The sequence below is a fragment of the Paecilomyces variotii genome (genome assembly GCF_004022145.1).
Source record: "Paecilomyces variotii strain CBS 101075 chromosome Unknown C8Q69scaffold_1, whole genome shotgun sequence".
In the NCBI taxonomy this organism is placed as follows: domain Eukaryota; kingdom Fungi; phylum Ascomycota; class Eurotiomycetes; order Eurotiales; family Thermoascaceae; genus Paecilomyces; species Paecilomyces variotii.
In genome coordinates, this window is record NW_021167140.1 from 576,813 (window position 1) to 592,047 (window position 15,235).

A 15,235-nucleotide genomic window follows, 5' to 3' on the forward strand; every position below is an offset into this window, starting at 1 on the left:
CCCTTCCTCGTTTGATGTTCAATCCTTACGTGGGAAGCAATATAGAGATTCATAACATGGCCTCGTCTCAATGCAACGGAAAAATTGAAGGAACCATCCTACGACCTGTTGCATCAATATAAACATAATAGTGATATCAGCATGTTCGACTGCTGTGCGTCTTCCGCTTGCCCCCAGGGAGATGGAATGTATGTCCGGCCTAGGACATTCTATAAAAGTTTCCTTCCAGACTGGGATGCAGCATTTTCCCGATATCGATATATTTCTAGATTGGTTCCGGAAATACATATCTCTGTCCTCAATTTGTCCTGCCGTTGGATGCACAGTATATTCCACCACATACTCTTTTTGAATCGAAGGTCTCCCGAATGATCGATTAAGAAAGACCCATTGGACAAAATTGGGGCCAATGAGTCCTCGTGGCATCGCGACAAAAACAACAATAAGCTCCATGGGGGATGTTCGCGCACAGAGAGCCGGAATGATACGAAGTGCTCGAACAAGATATGGAATTATTACACCGGGAGAAATTGACTTGCCCATTTACCGAATGTTGGATATCAATTAACCGCAGTGCGAAATTTCGCGAGAAAATGTCCGACGTCAACTTCCTTAATTTATTATCTTTTGCTGAAATTATGGGAAGCAACTATCAAAGATTGGCGCCCATATGCGACTAAGTGATTACTACGACGGCCATCAAAAGAGACGCCAAAACCATTCGCAAGGCGTTAGGCCTTCACCGCACAGGGACTAGGATGATTAGGTCCAGCCTGGATAACTACCTAGTATACCATACTGACGGCGCGCTTGTCCAGATATATTTCCGCGCAGTTGGGGAACAGGCCGGCCTTAACGCATCGGTGGCTCGGATGAGATTCTCGCGGCCGAAGCAAATTGGACGAGGAACGTCGGCTGACTGAGTATCCTGTCGATGTGCAAAGATTGCATCATGCTTGATACTTCGAAATGGGGCCACTGATTCTCTGTTGCGCCCCTATATGTCCCAAATCTTCTATGACATGGCCATGGGTATATCCTCGAAATGCTGGCCACAGGTTTGATACTGCGAGTTGATAAGGAAGCGTCCACCAGAAGCTGTTCCGGTACATGCTCAGGAAATGCGGTTGTCCAGCTCCAACTTAAGAAGCCTTGGCCGCAGACACTATGAGGTCCTCACTTCTATGTCAGTAGTCGGAAAATTTCATTCGACCATCGACTCGAGTATATCATGGCCAAATATATTCGTTCTTGATATGATTCAAAAGGTGAGGCATTGCGCTTCATTGTTAGTGACAATGGTTCTTATTTACTTTCACAATACCCTTATTTGGACATATCATCCAGCCCCATGTCATATTTGTATTATCTGCGGGGGGTTAATCTCTTACAAGCGGATTGTTAATGATAGGGCACACGCAGATTGTGCCAAATCAGGTGCTGGTGAGTTATATAAATGAAAATTTTCTTTTTCTGAGATTCACACAAACCATCATCCTCTATATATTTATCCAGCTCAATCAAACCGCTTTCGTCCTTTATTCCTTGGAGAATCCTCACTTTTTATCTTTTATCTATGCTCTGTCTTTCATAAAGTGGCCCAATATCTGTTCTGTCGCCCTTGAAGAAGAATCTGCAACTACTGGTTTCCCGGATTTGGCCTCGCTATGAATCCAGCTGTCAGGGCCGGCTTAACAGGGCCCGCATGCTATGAAGGGCGAATACGGCATGTATAATGGAGGAGCTGGAGGGGCCTCAACCAGACAATCCTGCCCCAGCTGATGGAAAGAAAAGGGTCTAAAGAATCATTTACCTTTTCAACTTCTCCTTTTCATCCTCAGCTCCATTTCCTTCAAGGGAGATCTGATCTGTCGAGGATATTCCCTCCTCCCGTCTTGCGTTCCTGACTATATTATCCTTCAGAAAGGTTTCGCCTGTGGCCAACCATGGCCTGCCTACTTGCATCCGTTCTTGAGTTCCCTGCATCTTATACACCATTTTCTATATATCATGGCGCCAGGGCTTCACCGGATGCCCGTTATGGGTACAGGAACCATGGACTTTGCACGTTCTGGAGCACTTAGCTCTGTGACATCGCTTAGTCGTTCTATATTATCAAATGCCATGATCGTGGGTCGCTTAGTCGTCAAATTCCGTGAATGTCCGCAGCTTTCTGAATTGCGCTGCCTGCTTGTATCTGCGTGTGTCTGTTCAGTTTATAAAAAATTTCTTTCTCCTTCTATCCACCTCTGCCTACACCTGCACTTCATCACGCACGCTCACAACCAGCCACAGAACAGCATGGCTACCACCTCTGCCCCTGAGCCCAGCAGTTGGGGACACTGGCTCTTTGAAGGTAAGCTATCCCAGACTCTGCTAAACTGGTTTTGTCTGCCAAAGCAGAGCCGCCCTGCAGTGAAGAAATGGGATGCTGACATCAAAGATAGAAGACCTGGCCACTCCTGACGTCGTGGAGAGTACGGTGGACGTATCCTTCCGCGTGTACGTCCCCTACCGTCTTTCTCCCCCGGTGGACGGCGCACCAGTTGCTTTTGTGCTGGACGCTTTCAAGGCTCCTCTTCCAGCATCTCGCTTCGAAGCCAAGGACCGGGAGCCTTCTGCAAGCGTTTTCGAGATCGAGTCCAACTTCAACACTCCTGTCTATGAGAACGAATACTGCGAAGAGACCTTCGCCTTCGCCAGAGCTATCCTCCATGAGCATGCCTCGACTAAGGTCTCCGACAGGAAGTGGTCATGCGTGGTGTGTTCTGGCCCTGCATCTACCTTTTTGCACACTGCGTTCCTGCGCAGACAGGTCCTCCATGATGACGACACTATTGACCTTGACATCGAGAACACAAACAAAGACCCTTCCATCTGCAACACTTGCATCGTCGTTGTCGACGTTTCCCTTCCTGCCTGTACGAACAACGGTGAAGAACGCTGCTATCAGGAGGGAATTGAGCTTTCCAAAAAATACGCACAACGAATCATGATGCACAAGGACATCCTCATCGAACGCCCTCGCGAGATCGAGCACGACTCGCAGAAGCCCTTCAACAACCCCAGTGATATCAGTCAACCTGGTATGCCGATGTTCAAGGACTGTCGCTGCTGTCGAAAGTCGCAGGCCAACTTCGCTTGTGCTGCCTGTCGTAAAGTTGGGTATGTTTATATGTTTATCTCTCACATGTCCTATCCAACCTTCACATTGCAACACAATTCCTATCCTGCTTTCGCATCAGAGCCTTCCACGAAAATAATCATGAGACTGTACTTACTCAAATATTTTCACCAGATACTGTTCTTTCGAATGCCAGCATGAACACTTGTCTGCGCACAAGCAGTACTGCCTCCCATCACCCGCTCACGACCCAGACGCTCTACCCCTCTTGCTCTCCTGGCTCATTGGCGACAACCAGCATCACTATGCTCGTCTTGAAGAACGTCAGAAACGTTACGCCGATCTCGACACCCAACGCACCCGTAGCAAATGGAGGATGCACCTCTCTGAGGGTCGCTACTTCACCTTCAACGGGAACGGAACCCTCGTTGAAACGGACCCCTGGGCTGATATCGGAATCGAAGATCGCGTCGTCGACGAAGACGCGCGTGTTGAGTATCCAGAAGATGCTCGGATCTTGCTTTGTCTGAAACGTTTCGGAGATGAGGACGCAACGACTGAGAGGGCCACCTCTAGAGACGACAATCAGGCCATGACTGGTGGTCTCTGGCAACCTCCTCGTCGCGAACCAGAACGCAAAATCCCGATTGCGCAGCAGAGTCTTTGGCAGCCTCGTTCTTCCTCCGCTCAGACTTCAGGCACGCAGACTCCAACTCAGAACATCAGAGAGCACACCATGTCTGGAGGTGTGATTCACGAAGAAACATTCACTTCCCTGTCTCTCTCTGATATGAGACGCGCGTGATCGGCAGCCAGCTTATGTAGTCTTGCTTCGCGCATAAGACCACATGGCAAGCTACGGACCTCAGTTGGAATTTCCGACTCACTTGCCCGTCTACCTTTCTTTGTATTTCCATTTTCTCGGCACTAGCACCTCTATCCTTGTTCTTTTATGGTATCAGGAGCGACCATCTTCTTCTTCATGCGATCGGCGCAATCCTCGGAGTTGGATCATGATACCCTCGCGCCTCAATCGGACAGCAACAATTATGCTTGGCTTTGTCTGAAATTACTTCTTGGGGCGTTGTTGATGTTGTTTGAAGCTTATGCTTCCAGAATGTAACTACCTTTTCTTTTCATCATGTTTCCTGCCTGTTAATTAGTTAGCTAGTAGCCTGCAAATACGAGAAGATCTTGTATTTATTGCCATGCTAATTTTCATAGTGTAACGTAAGGATCTCTTATTCTATCCATTAATTTCTAGGATCTGCCTGCCCAGATAGGCCCATCGCATCATCGTTCATCAGTATGTCCAGAAGTAAGAATGCCGTCTATTGACCCGGTCCAAATTAAAAAAAAAAGCACTCATCTTTTTCCTTCCATCTATACCAAAGCATAAGAAACAAACTCCTACTTTTCAGTAACTTCATCTATATTCATCATCGGAGCCGGTTCCCCTTCCGTTTTCTCCTGCCCTTTCTCTGCTTTACTCTTTTTATCCTCCGCCTCTTTCTTGAGCTCCTGCTTCGCCTCCTCTTTCAACTTCTTATCATCAGCTCTATCAAGAGTTATTTGCGGCATTAACAGGAGAGCCAGTAAGAACGCAAGGCCCGCTAATCCGGCCATGACCCAGAACATGGCTTGGAAGCCGCGTTTGTAGCCGTGGATAAGGGCATTGCGGATCGCGATGCTGTTTTGATCGGTACCGTCCTTGGTGGATAGGAAGGAGAGAGGATCGTTGATTATGGAGTTAACTTCTGTTTCGGAGACTTGGAAGTTTACGTCGGAGAAGGCGGAGCGGAGGGAATTGTTTCTGGGTGTGGGGATATATATGTTAGATATGAAAGGTAGGTGAGAGAGGGATTGTGTTTGATTTGACATACATAATTGTTCCTGCGATTGCTAGGCCAATTGTGCCGCCGAGGTTTCGTATGAAGCTAGTGATAGGCAATTAAATGTTAGTTTATTTTCTTTTCTGTGGTGATGAGTGTCATGAGGAAGTCAGGGGTCAACTAACTTTCGAGCTCCGGTTACTACAGCCATATCCTTTCTCGGCACAGCCGCTTGGATAGCAACCAAACTTGGTTGGAGTGTTTGCCCAACTCCAAATCCAGTCAAGACTCCATAGCCGACCTGCTTGCCCAAGCCGGATGAGGCGTCCAAGGTGGAGTACAGGCCGAGTCCTGCGGCCCAGCAAGCCCATCCGAAGAGGATATTCTCACGGTAGCGACCAGTCCATGTGACGATCAGACCCGAAAGAGTGCTGCTGAAGGCTATGAATCCGTAAGACTCGAGTCATATACAAAGGTGGATATGGGCGGAATGCATACTTTGAACCAGCGTAATAGGAAGCAGAAGTGTCGCGGATCTGACTGCGCTGTATCCATAGAGCAGCTGGTAGAATGTTGGGATATAATATACCTACGTCAACAGATACGTGTCAGCAGGGATTCTCAGCTTCAGAGACAACATGATAGAGATAAAAGGTTACCTGGACAACAAAGTTCCAACCATTGACAAACATAGTCAAGCAAGCACCGTTTACCATCCGACTCTTGAATATATGGAGCGGTATGAGAGGTAACGGGTGACCTTTCCATTCCCAGAGAAAGAACAAAATCCATACGACGCCCCCAATGACAATCGTTAGGATAACGTGCAGCGACTTCCATTGGTAATCACCACCAGCCCATGTGAGACCGAGCTGTTGGAGTATATTCGTCAGTGTTGTTGTCTATGTAACAAATGGCAATGTCAGAGTACGTACCACAATCAAAGTCGAACCTGACAGAGTCAGAATGACTCCGAGGAAGTCGATCGCCTTTAACTTTTTCTTCCACGACCCCTGGACAGGCCGCAGCGGCATGACAAATATAACACATAAGGTCGTGAAAGCAGTGAGTGGCATGTTCAATCTAAAGATCCATCGCCTGCAGACTTTATTAGCTTGCACAGAGGTAATATCGAAGAGACGGTTTGACTTGCCATGAATCCTCAGAGATAGAAGCCAGAGCTCCTCCAATGACAGGACCAATGCCATTGGCCAAGGCAACAACTGCTCCCTACTTCCAGCCCCGTCAGAAACATCATACTGAAAGTAGGAGGGATCAAATCAGTCAACGGACCAATATCCCCTGATATTTCCCACGATCCCGCAACGACACCACGTCGCTCACAATGATCTGAGCTATGGTCATCAACCCTCCACCTCCCACGCCCGTTATAGCACGGAATGCGATCAGCTGCGCAGCCGTATTCGAGACTGATGATGCCAGCGATCCGATAAAGAATATAAATAGACCGGTAAGGAGGACAAACTTGCGGGACCAGATATCTGAGAATCTGCCGTACAGGAGTTGGAAGGACGTCGACGTTCTAGACCCAGTCAGCGATACGTTGGATTTCGTTTTATCATATCTAACTTGAGAGCCCTGATACTGACATAAAGTAGCCGTTACTGATCCACGATGTCTGACTGCCTGCACGGAGTGCAGATCCGATGATAGCTAAACTCGCTGCCAATGTTGTCTGGTCCATCAGCGCAAGTAGATCGACACTGGCGCATGCCAGGAAGATCTGCACATTGTCAGCGCATCCTGTACCCCTGCAGCAGACACGTTGAATCCATCTATCTCATACCGTGATTATCTTGCCCTTGGTCACATATCGAGTTTGCTCGTTAAACGTGATGGCATTGTTTGCTGCACCGACCTGAGGGGCAGCAGAGGAACCTCCCATACTGGGCCCTGGAAATCAATGTTCACAGATTCCTGATGAGTTTCCGTTATTTCATAGGCCCAAGAGGCTTTGGCTCGATATACTCGAGTCCAGCTGACCTGATAAGTGTCTTGAGGAAACAGAGCAATAATTCTCCTCTAGGAGAAAAGAATCACAACCCAATGTAAAATTTTTTAAGAAAAGAAGGCTGCTAGAGAAGACTCTGAAGAAACAGAGCGTCCCACGTCTCCGATCTACGGACCCTTCACAGGGTACCTTGACCGATGCCAAGTACGCAGAGCACCCGACAATGTCTTAGCCCTGCTACCTTTGTAGCTTGAACAGAGGAAAGTGGACATGGCAGGATGGGACCAACAACAGTGGCTGATGGGGATAACGCAGGATATCGCAAGAAAGAAGTATTATCCCTCCGCTGTGCTTCTACAAGAAGTTGATGTTGTATGCACTGGCGGGCTTAGCGTGAGGGAGTTTGCTCAGGTTTCTATGGTCGATCGATCCACACCGGGAGAAAACAGCCCGCTGTTATTGGATCCGAGACCTATGGCTACAAAGTGCTGCCGTTCTACTTGTCTGTGCCTGACCACGCAGTGAATTGTCAGCCGTGATGATCGACAATCGAACCTGCTTCGAGAGGTGCGAGCTGGTGCTGACTGCGTTCATTCGAGGGTGAAAAGACGCAGTAACGCGGGATATTGAGAACATTGTGAGTCGCCAAGAGTCGTAAAGCGTCGTCCGGGGGTCCTCAACTCAACAACTATAACTTGCCCGACAGCAGACGATCGTCCTTCGAGATCTGTGAGTGGATGATTGAGTACGAGATGTGCACTTGTGAAGAAAAATCCTTGACTAATAGCTAAATTTGCCCAGCTTCAAAGCTGGGCTTTCTTCAGACCCCGGCCGCATCGGTCATGGAGCATGTGCGATTCGGAGTATAGCGAGATGTAGTACCTTCCGGGACGGTTTTTTTGACATTGCTCCATAGGATCACCCCACGAGGGGCATGAGGGCCACCTTGTGAGCGTCTTGGACGGAATCTTCCGGTCGACCAGACGGGAAATTTCTTTGCGCCTAGTCGCGATGTCACATTAAGCTTCGCAGGTCCTGTGATGGAAAGAGCCCAGATAAATATCCACATATCCGCACATCGTATTTCTGTCAGTCGGAAACGAGACTTCTTGTTGTATCCATATCATTGATTGTTCGTGGCCCCAGAGGACAGGATGGCAAACAACCCTCTCAATACCTATACGGGCCCTGAGTCTCTGATCGACTATCATAACCCAGACTGCCAGCCGTTCCTACCGTTGGTTGAGATACCCGAGAAGTTGAACCCTTACCGCAAGGATGGCGTCCGGATATATGCGAAAATGATGACTATGCTTCCTATACACAACGTCAAATCCTTGCCTGCACTGCGATTGCTCCAGAAAGGAAACGGAATCAAAGAGGGCACACAAACCATCGTGGAGTATAGCTCGGGATCGACGATCATTTCAATGGCCGTGCTAGCAAGGGTGCTGCATGGCATCGATGACACAAGAGCTTATCTGAGCAACAAGACAAGCACCACTAAGATCCGACTAATGCGACTGTTCGGGCTGGAAGTGTATAGCAGCCCTATGCCTGAGCCTAATGACTCTCACTGACAGATGCTAGAACGTTGTTTGGAGGACCATCTCAACCAGAACCAGCTGACCCCAGAGGTGGCATACAGAAAGCCAAATCTCTAGGAGAGGAAAGCGATGACGCTTTCAATCCAAACCAGTACGAGAATCCATTGGTGAGTGAGCGAGCTTGGAGTCCTCTTGTCGCAGATTCAGGAGACTGACATAGGCATCGCCTATAGAATCCAGATGCGCACTCCCGTTGGACAGGTCCGCAAATCATAAAGCAACTTCCTCAGATAAACGTGTTCTGTACCGGCATGGGGACATCAGGTGAGTAGAAAATGTCCTTCCTGCAGACAACGTGCTGACGCAGTGAGTGGGAAAGGATCCATGACAGGAACGGGCACATATCTCAAGAGTCAAAAGCCATCGATCCACTCTGTCGGGTAAGTCTGTACTTGTGACGCTGCACTTATGAGAATTTTTCCTAATGATTTCCCAAAACAGCGTGTGTACTGCTGCAGGTGATCGGGTCCCAGGGCCCAGATCGTACGCACTGCTGGCGCCGGTTGAATTTCCATGGCGCAAGGCTGTTGATTCCATTGAGCATGTTGGCTCATATGACTCCTTCCGCCTTTCTCTGGAGCTCATCAGAGAGGGCCTTCTCTGCGGGCCATCCTCAGGCTTCAATCTCCAGGGTCTGTTCCAGTTCATCGAGAAGAGGAAGAAGGACGGGAATCTTCACGAACTGGCGGGCGAAGATGGAGAAATCCACTGCGTGTTCCTATGCTGTGATTTGCCATACCAGTATGTCGACGAGTACTTCGATAAGTTAGGGGAAGAGCATTTCCGTCCCATCGTTAATGAGGTTAGTCGATGTTGTTCCCTGCATCCGAGGTGAATAGCAAAGCTGATGGTTACATGCAGAACCTGGTCGGAGTCGACAAGTACCGCTATGACGAGGCATGGGAAGTCACGCCCGATGAAGTCCTCAATAAAGCATATTCCTCTAGCAAGAAACCCCGCCTTGATACTTATCAAGACGAGAAGTTAGGTGTCACCGAGAAGGTTCAACATGAAGGCAGCTCAGAAGCGTCGCTTGACAGGGCACGTGGGTTCAATAGCATTGACCTCAATTCGGCGCAGCTCAAACCAGACACGGTGATCTTGGATCTCCGGAATCAACCGTCCTTTGGAACGTGGAATCTTCCGGGCAGCATCCACTTTCCCATCTCCTCCCTCCACGAAAAGGATCCATCGCCATTTGCAGACTCATCTCTCCTGAAGAACCAATGGCTGGAACTAGACGGCATTTTCGCACCGTCCTCAACAGCACAGAGCAGGAAGATCTCACGCCGGAGTAAGTTTGCCAAGTGGATCCCGTGTCTTGAGGTGTTTGGAGTAGGCAAAGAAAAAGAACAGCATCCACAGATTACCTTGGATTACCTACTAGAAAACAAGCTGAAGGTTGTTGTGGTGGACTATGAGGGCGACACTGCACGCGTGGCCACGAGTGTGTTGCGGGCCAAGGGAATTGAAGCATGGAGTATGCGGGGTGGCATCAGCCAACTTCGGAGTATTTTGGCAAAATGAATCTGATAAAAAGTGTTTCTCTTAATGTCTATCGGAATGCGGGGATTTATCATTTACTGGTCAATATTGTTTCACTAGAACATACCTTCATTTTCCTTGCCATGGGGCAATTGATGATGACGCTCATCTGCAGATTTGAAGAGGCAGAACTTCAGTAAGCGTGCATTTACCGCAAGCCTCTTTGCCATGGATCATTAGCTGCATTTCCGAGAGAGAAAGGACGGTGGTTATTGTTCATCTGATGCGCCTCTCCCGCTGCGCAAGGGCGAGAAAGGACGAGTGTTTCCTAGTAGGTAGCTATAGTAGTGTTAGATTCGCTCGATCGCAACCCATCTACTGTTCTGCTTTCGTTCACGAGCATCGGTGATCCGCATAGCACCACTGCGCAATGACGGCATGCCAAACCGTGCACACATCAGAAGGAAGACACACAGCTCGCTGCGTTTCACTTGCATCGTATACGATAGGCTACCCGGGCACTTTGGCACTGATCATCTAGCACGAATCACCAGACCCTGTGAGGCTGTGACTGCGTTAGTTAGCTGCGAACCCGGGGAAAGCTCTCTCGGCGCGGGACATGACGAGAAACTTCGAGTCAGACATACCAAGGCATTCTCAGCCCTTACCCGGTCGATGGCATTTGCACATACAGAGAGCATTGGAGGCGCGTTCCGCGACCGCGACCTTTATGTGTTTTCCTCGCTGTCTCGAACCAGGACAATAAGCAATTATTCATGAAATAAAGACAGGAGAATGCGATAACGGGAAGTGGGGTATCTGGAATCGATCGAGCGTTTGGAGTCTGGTCTTGAAGGGGCTGCTTTTTCCAATGATAATAACGCCATGTGCAGCCGCTCAGCGACGCCCTATCCTTTCGATGGCGCGAGAAGCGTGTAGATCACATTATTGCAAACCAAGTCTCCAAGTGGGAAAGCTTCCAGCCCAACAAAGGCCGATGAATGGTAGACAAAAAGATCACAGACTCTGACAGACAGCATCGAGGCTTATCAGTGGGCCGCGTTAGCTTGGGGGTACATGGAGGTACTTTGTCCGCCACCCAGAACCTGTGCCAGCGGAAGTAGCGAGATGTAGCCAACCACGCCGTCACATGGCCTTTCGACACCGCTCCCTTTCGGTGCAGTTCATCCATGGCTTGAATTTCTCGGTTGAGATAGCCCAACTCTGCCATAAAAGGGATGCTCTCGGCTGCTGTATGCCTGGCACTTCTATCTCCATCATCATGCTTGTCATTCGCCTTCGTGATTGAGCTGAGGTCGTTCCCACAGCTTGCCCCGCGAAGTGGGTGATAAGTACGTGATACGGGTACCGAACACCAGGAGGTCGACTGTCTTCTGTCTAGATCGGGGCTTGGTGTACTTTTGTGGGTTGCAATAGGTCCTTTTTCACTACTTCTTCTTCTTTTTTTCTTTTCTTTTTCCTTCTATTGCTGCCGTCTGTGACGGAGCAGCTGTTGCTCCCTGGGGAGGTAACCTCGCTATTGCAGGTGAGTCGAGTTCGCCATCAGAATGAGTGGAGTGTATACTGACTCCTGGGATAGCTTTCTAGGCTACAACAGCTGAAGGAGTACCAGGTAGCGAAAAGACAAGGTAATGGCGATGGCGGAAGAGGCCGCTGCCCCAACAGTGCCAGAGGCCGCGGCAGGCCGTGAGCCGCAGCGACGGTCAACCACGGTCCGCTGGAAGAGATTCCTCAAGGGATCGAAGAAAGACACAGAGTCCGATTCTGTGGAAGGATTCAAGGGTTACCGTGAGAGGTGGACACTCGGTATATTGAACGATAAAGAGACAGATGAGGTTCCCGGTAAGTGGAAATTGGCTAGGATTCTCCTGCGACGAAACAGCATCAGGGAACACCAACTGGTCTTCAGTATCTACGGATCTCGATATCACACCTCACTTCTACGACTGTAGCTGACTATTCTTGCTCGCACAGGCACCGTCCTGCTCCTTTCATCGAATCGGAATGAGCCTCTGGGCTTGAGACACCAGCCAGCGCGGACCTCTGCGTCGTCCATTCCTGAACCCTTGCCTCCGTCTCGTTCATCTTCCCGGACAGGTGCTTCGACATCACACGTAAAGAAAACATCGGATGGCAATATCGTGTTGGATCCACAACCGGAGGACTCATTGAATGACCCTCTCAACTGGCCGCAATGGCGGCGAGATGCTGCTTTGATATCGCTCGGGCTGTACTGCATGATGGGGGGTGGAATGACACCGATTCTGGCTGCGGGTTTCAACGAGGTGGCAGCGACTTATAGTGTAACTACCCAGCAAGTCGCTTTAACAACAGGGCTGTATATGCTGGGCATGGGTATCGGCTCCGTCATCATGTCTCCAACCGCCATTCTTTATGGCAAACGGCCCGTGTATCTTCTAGGGATCACTCTCTTCATCGTTTCAGCCGTTTGGTGTGCTGTTTCTCCTAACTATGCCAGTTTGGTCGTGGCTCGGATCTTCCAGGGTATCGCTGTGAGTCCGGTGGAATGCCTTCCCTCCGCGACCATTGCCGAGATCTTCTTTTTGCATGAACGGGCGTATCGAGTGGGCATTTACACTCTTCTTCTCCTGGGTGGTAAGAACCTTGTACCACTTGTTAGCGCAGCTATCATCCAGAGTCTGGGATGGCGTTGGGTATTTTGGTAAGGGCATTCTATTGTTGCTTGCGCAACAACAGGCTAATTCTCTCCAGGATCGTCGCTATCATTGTGGGCTTTTTCCTTGTTCTGCTGTTTCTGTTTGTTCCCGAGACCTTCTGGGACAGAAGGCCTCGTCCCCGCAAACGCACAAAGCGACCGCACATGTACCGCAGCGTATCTGATATGGTTACTCATGGCTTCCGAGGCAGGCACCCTCGCGAGAAGCCAGTGGGGGGAGCTGATAATGAAGATGGAACTCCTGCCGCGCCACGAAGAGAGCGGAAAAATGTCGGTTTTGCTGAGAGCGAGAAGAGCGGGAAAGAGGAATTAGAAGATGAAGTCACACCGACCATCGATGCTGCTGGCGCGAACAATCCAGGCAACAATGATGCGATTGAAGTAGAGGCGGAAAAGTCGGCAGACAGCAGTTTCCCTCAGGTACCATCTCCTAGCGCACATCCGACGATCCAGGATTGTTCGGGCATCGATGCTCTTTCTAGAGACCGAGACATCGAGGCTGCTAAAGCGACTCCAATTCCATCACGGGACGCGTCCAGAGACTCAACACCTACGAATACCACTTTCTTGTATACGCATCGGCTGCGAGAACAGCCACCTCTCCCTTTCCTCCAAACTCTGAAGCCGTGGAACGGTCGGCTCGTTCGTGACCGTTGGTGGCGTGTCGCTGTTCGACCGTTTGTCCTCTTCGCTTACCCAGCAGTTTTGTGGTCTACATTGGTGTATTCTCTCTCCATTGGTTGGCTGATCGTGCTCTCTGAGTCCGTGGCCCATATATATCAGGGCAAAGAGCACTACAACTTCTCCCCGTTGGGCACGGGGTTGGTGTATCTCTCCCCTTTCATCGGTGGTGTCATCGGAACAGCAGTCGCTGGGAGGGTATCGGATATCATTGTCCGGTTCATGACCCGACGCAACGGCGGTGTGTACGAGCCAGAATTTCGACTGGTGATGGCCATACCAGTGGCCGTGACGACTGCGGCAGGCCTGATGGGCTTCGGATGGAGTGCACAGGAGCGAGACGCCTGGATCGTACCAACCATATTCTTTGGGCTGATCTCTTTTGGTTGCTCCCTGGGCAGCACGACCTCGATCACATTCTGCCTGGACAGTTACCGACAGTATGCAGGAGAGGCCCTCGTGACGTTGAATTTCAGCAAGAGTGAGTAGTCCTCTTGTTTTCTTTTTTCCTGTCAGCCGTGTGTGTTCATGTCACTAATAATGCAGACGTCTTTCATGGGCTTGTATTCTCCCTCTTCTTCGTCAACTGGCTGGAAAAGGACGGACCGCGAACCGTGTTCCTGGCCATAGGTGGCATCCAGATTGCTTGCCTGCTGACCGCGATTCCCATGTATATTTTTGGGAAGCGTGCTCGGATGTGGACCGTCCGGAAGAAATTGATGGAGTCACTATGAACCAGCTTCAATTATTATTATTCTGGTCGGTCTACTCCGTATCGCCCCGTCTCGAAAGTAGTCTCTGCGTGCCGGACCGCTGGTGTGTGTGTTGGGCAGCGATACCCCTTTCGAGCGGCCGTGTTCCTGCATGGTCATGGACCTAGATAGCGGGGTCTGATTCTGCCTTGTTTTTTTCCCACTTTATTTTTTTAGCCCCCTTTTTTCTGATACATGAGATACCATTACCGCACTTTATTCAGATCTCGCGTTTATTTCCGTATTCGTTGCTGTTTACATTTACCTGGCGGTTGTAAGAATATTGATATTGCTGTCCGTGGTGTTTCCGAATTCCAGCCGGTCTTGGTATGATGCATGTGGTGGCTTTGCTGCTGGACTGGGCGATGACGATACGGACTACGAGTTTATGACGAGATGATGTGTTTTGGGAGAGCGTATATCCTATTTTGGACGTTCTGTTTCCTTCGCCACATGTCGTGTACTGATAATATACCACTACTCTTGGAGATTTCGAATGCAACATAGCCGGGGAGCTGTGTCGGCCGTTCCGAGGGGTCCCAACATAACCCAGAAGCGTGAAGATCAACATGCCGTGTGTGTGTCTCGTTCTCTCCACGGACTCTGACTCGCTTTTGCCAAGCACGTGCATTCCTCGAAGTTGGTACGAGCTTACGAGCTTAAGATGACGAACTGAACTGACCAGCGAATGATCGGACAATTTGGAGAAGTTGAGACAATTGCCCTCTCCTCACAATCAACACCGCGGTGGGTAAGATATCCGCCGAGAACTCCATCTGCTGTCGGTTTTTCGCCTCCCCCGCCGCCACCGATGCGCCCTCCGTCGCAAGCGTGCAGCGCCTGGCCAGATCGAGCTCCAATGCGAACCCACTGGGCCCAGAATGGCTTGTGGGATAGCTGATCCTGCAGCATCCCGGGGTTTACCCGACCACGCTTGATGAACTTGGTCATACATAACTACCTAACTACCTACTAGTTAGCTCCGATCACGGCATTAATGTTGAAGTTGAGATACTCAGTCTCTCAATTGTCAGGTTCAACGCCCGCGCTGGAGGCAGCTGCA

The 15,235-nt window shown here is 49.8% G+C and overlaps 4 protein-coding genes across 4 annotated transcripts; 3 read left to right on the forward strand and 1 right to left on the reverse strand.

The window, feature by feature from the left end:
* The first annotated feature begins 1,995 nt into the window (after positions 1-1,995).
* C8Q69DRAFT_449449 (hypothetical protein) lies at positions 1,996-4,304 on the forward strand. Its single transcript, XM_028629369.1, has 2 exons — positions 1,996-3,165; positions 3,299-4,304. The coding sequence occupies exons 1-2, from the start codon at positions 2,429-2,431 to the stop codon at positions 3,927-3,929; spliced, it is 1,368 nt and encodes a 455-aa protein (XP_028488648.1). The 5' UTR covers positions 1,996-2,428; the 3' UTR covers positions 3,930-4,304.
* Positions 4,305-4,317: 13 nt separating this feature from the next.
* On the reverse strand, positions 4,318-6,862 carry C8Q69DRAFT_489400 (MFS drug transporter; the record flags this gene model as incomplete). Its single annotated transcript, XM_028632106.1, has 10 exons — positions 4,318-4,937; positions 5,008-5,061; positions 5,142-5,397; positions 5,455-5,545; positions 5,616-5,828; positions 5,892-6,054; positions 6,110-6,186; positions 6,250-6,499; positions 6,567-6,700; positions 6,764-6,862. 10 exons carry the CDS (start codon positions 6,860-6,862, stop codon positions 4,535-4,537), a joined length of 1,740 nt encoding a protein of 579 aa, XP_028488649.1. The 3' UTR covers positions 4,318-4,534.
* A 1,220-nt stretch (positions 6,863-8,082) lies between these two features.
* On the forward strand, positions 8,083-10,062 carry C8Q69DRAFT_394515 (tryptophan synthase beta subunit-like PLP-dependent enzyme; the record flags this gene model as incomplete). The annotated part of the gene is made up of 8 exons (XM_028627655.1): positions 8,083-8,468; positions 8,519-8,642; positions 8,709-8,799; positions 8,855-8,915; positions 8,977-9,337; positions 9,397-9,518; positions 9,594-9,829; positions 9,923-10,062. 8 exons carry the CDS (start codon positions 8,083-8,085, stop codon positions 10,060-10,062), a joined length of 1,521 nt encoding a protein of 506 aa, XP_028488650.1.
* A 1,373-nt stretch (positions 10,063-11,435) lies between these two features.
* C8Q69DRAFT_7738 (major facilitator superfamily domain-containing protein) lies at positions 11,436-14,356 on the forward strand. Its single transcript, XM_028634025.1, has 5 exons — positions 11,436-11,566; positions 11,621-11,883; positions 12,016-12,724; positions 12,775-13,901; positions 13,967-14,356. The coding sequence occupies exons 2-5, from the start codon at positions 11,673-11,675 to the stop codon at positions 14,152-14,154; spliced, it is 2,235 nt and encodes a 744-aa protein (XP_028488651.1). The 5' UTR covers positions 11,436-11,566; positions 11,621-11,672; the 3' UTR covers positions 14,155-14,356.
* Positions 14,357-15,235: the final 879 nt, after the last annotated feature.

Coding starts and splice junctions, on each gene's coding strand:
- C8Q69DRAFT_449449 (XM_028629369.1), top strand. CDS start 2,429: ATGCTGACATCAAAGATAGAAGACCTGGCCACTCCTGACGTCGTGGAG. Junction 3,166..3,298: donor GCTGCCTGTCGTAAAGTTGG/GTATGTTTATAT, acceptor TATTTTCACCAG/ATACTGTTCTTTCGAATGCC.
- C8Q69DRAFT_7738 (XM_028634025.1), top strand. CDS start 11,673: ATGGCGATGGCGGAAGAGGCCGCTGCCCCAACAGTGCCAGAGGCCGCG. Junction 11,884..12,015: donor AGAGACAGATGAGGTTCCCG/GTAAGTGGAAAT, acceptor TTGCTCGCACAG/GCACCGTCCTGCTCCTTTCA. Junction 12,725..12,774: donor GGATGGCGTTGGGTATTTTG/GTAAGGGCATTC, acceptor AATTCTCTCCAG/GATCGTCGCTATCATTGTGG.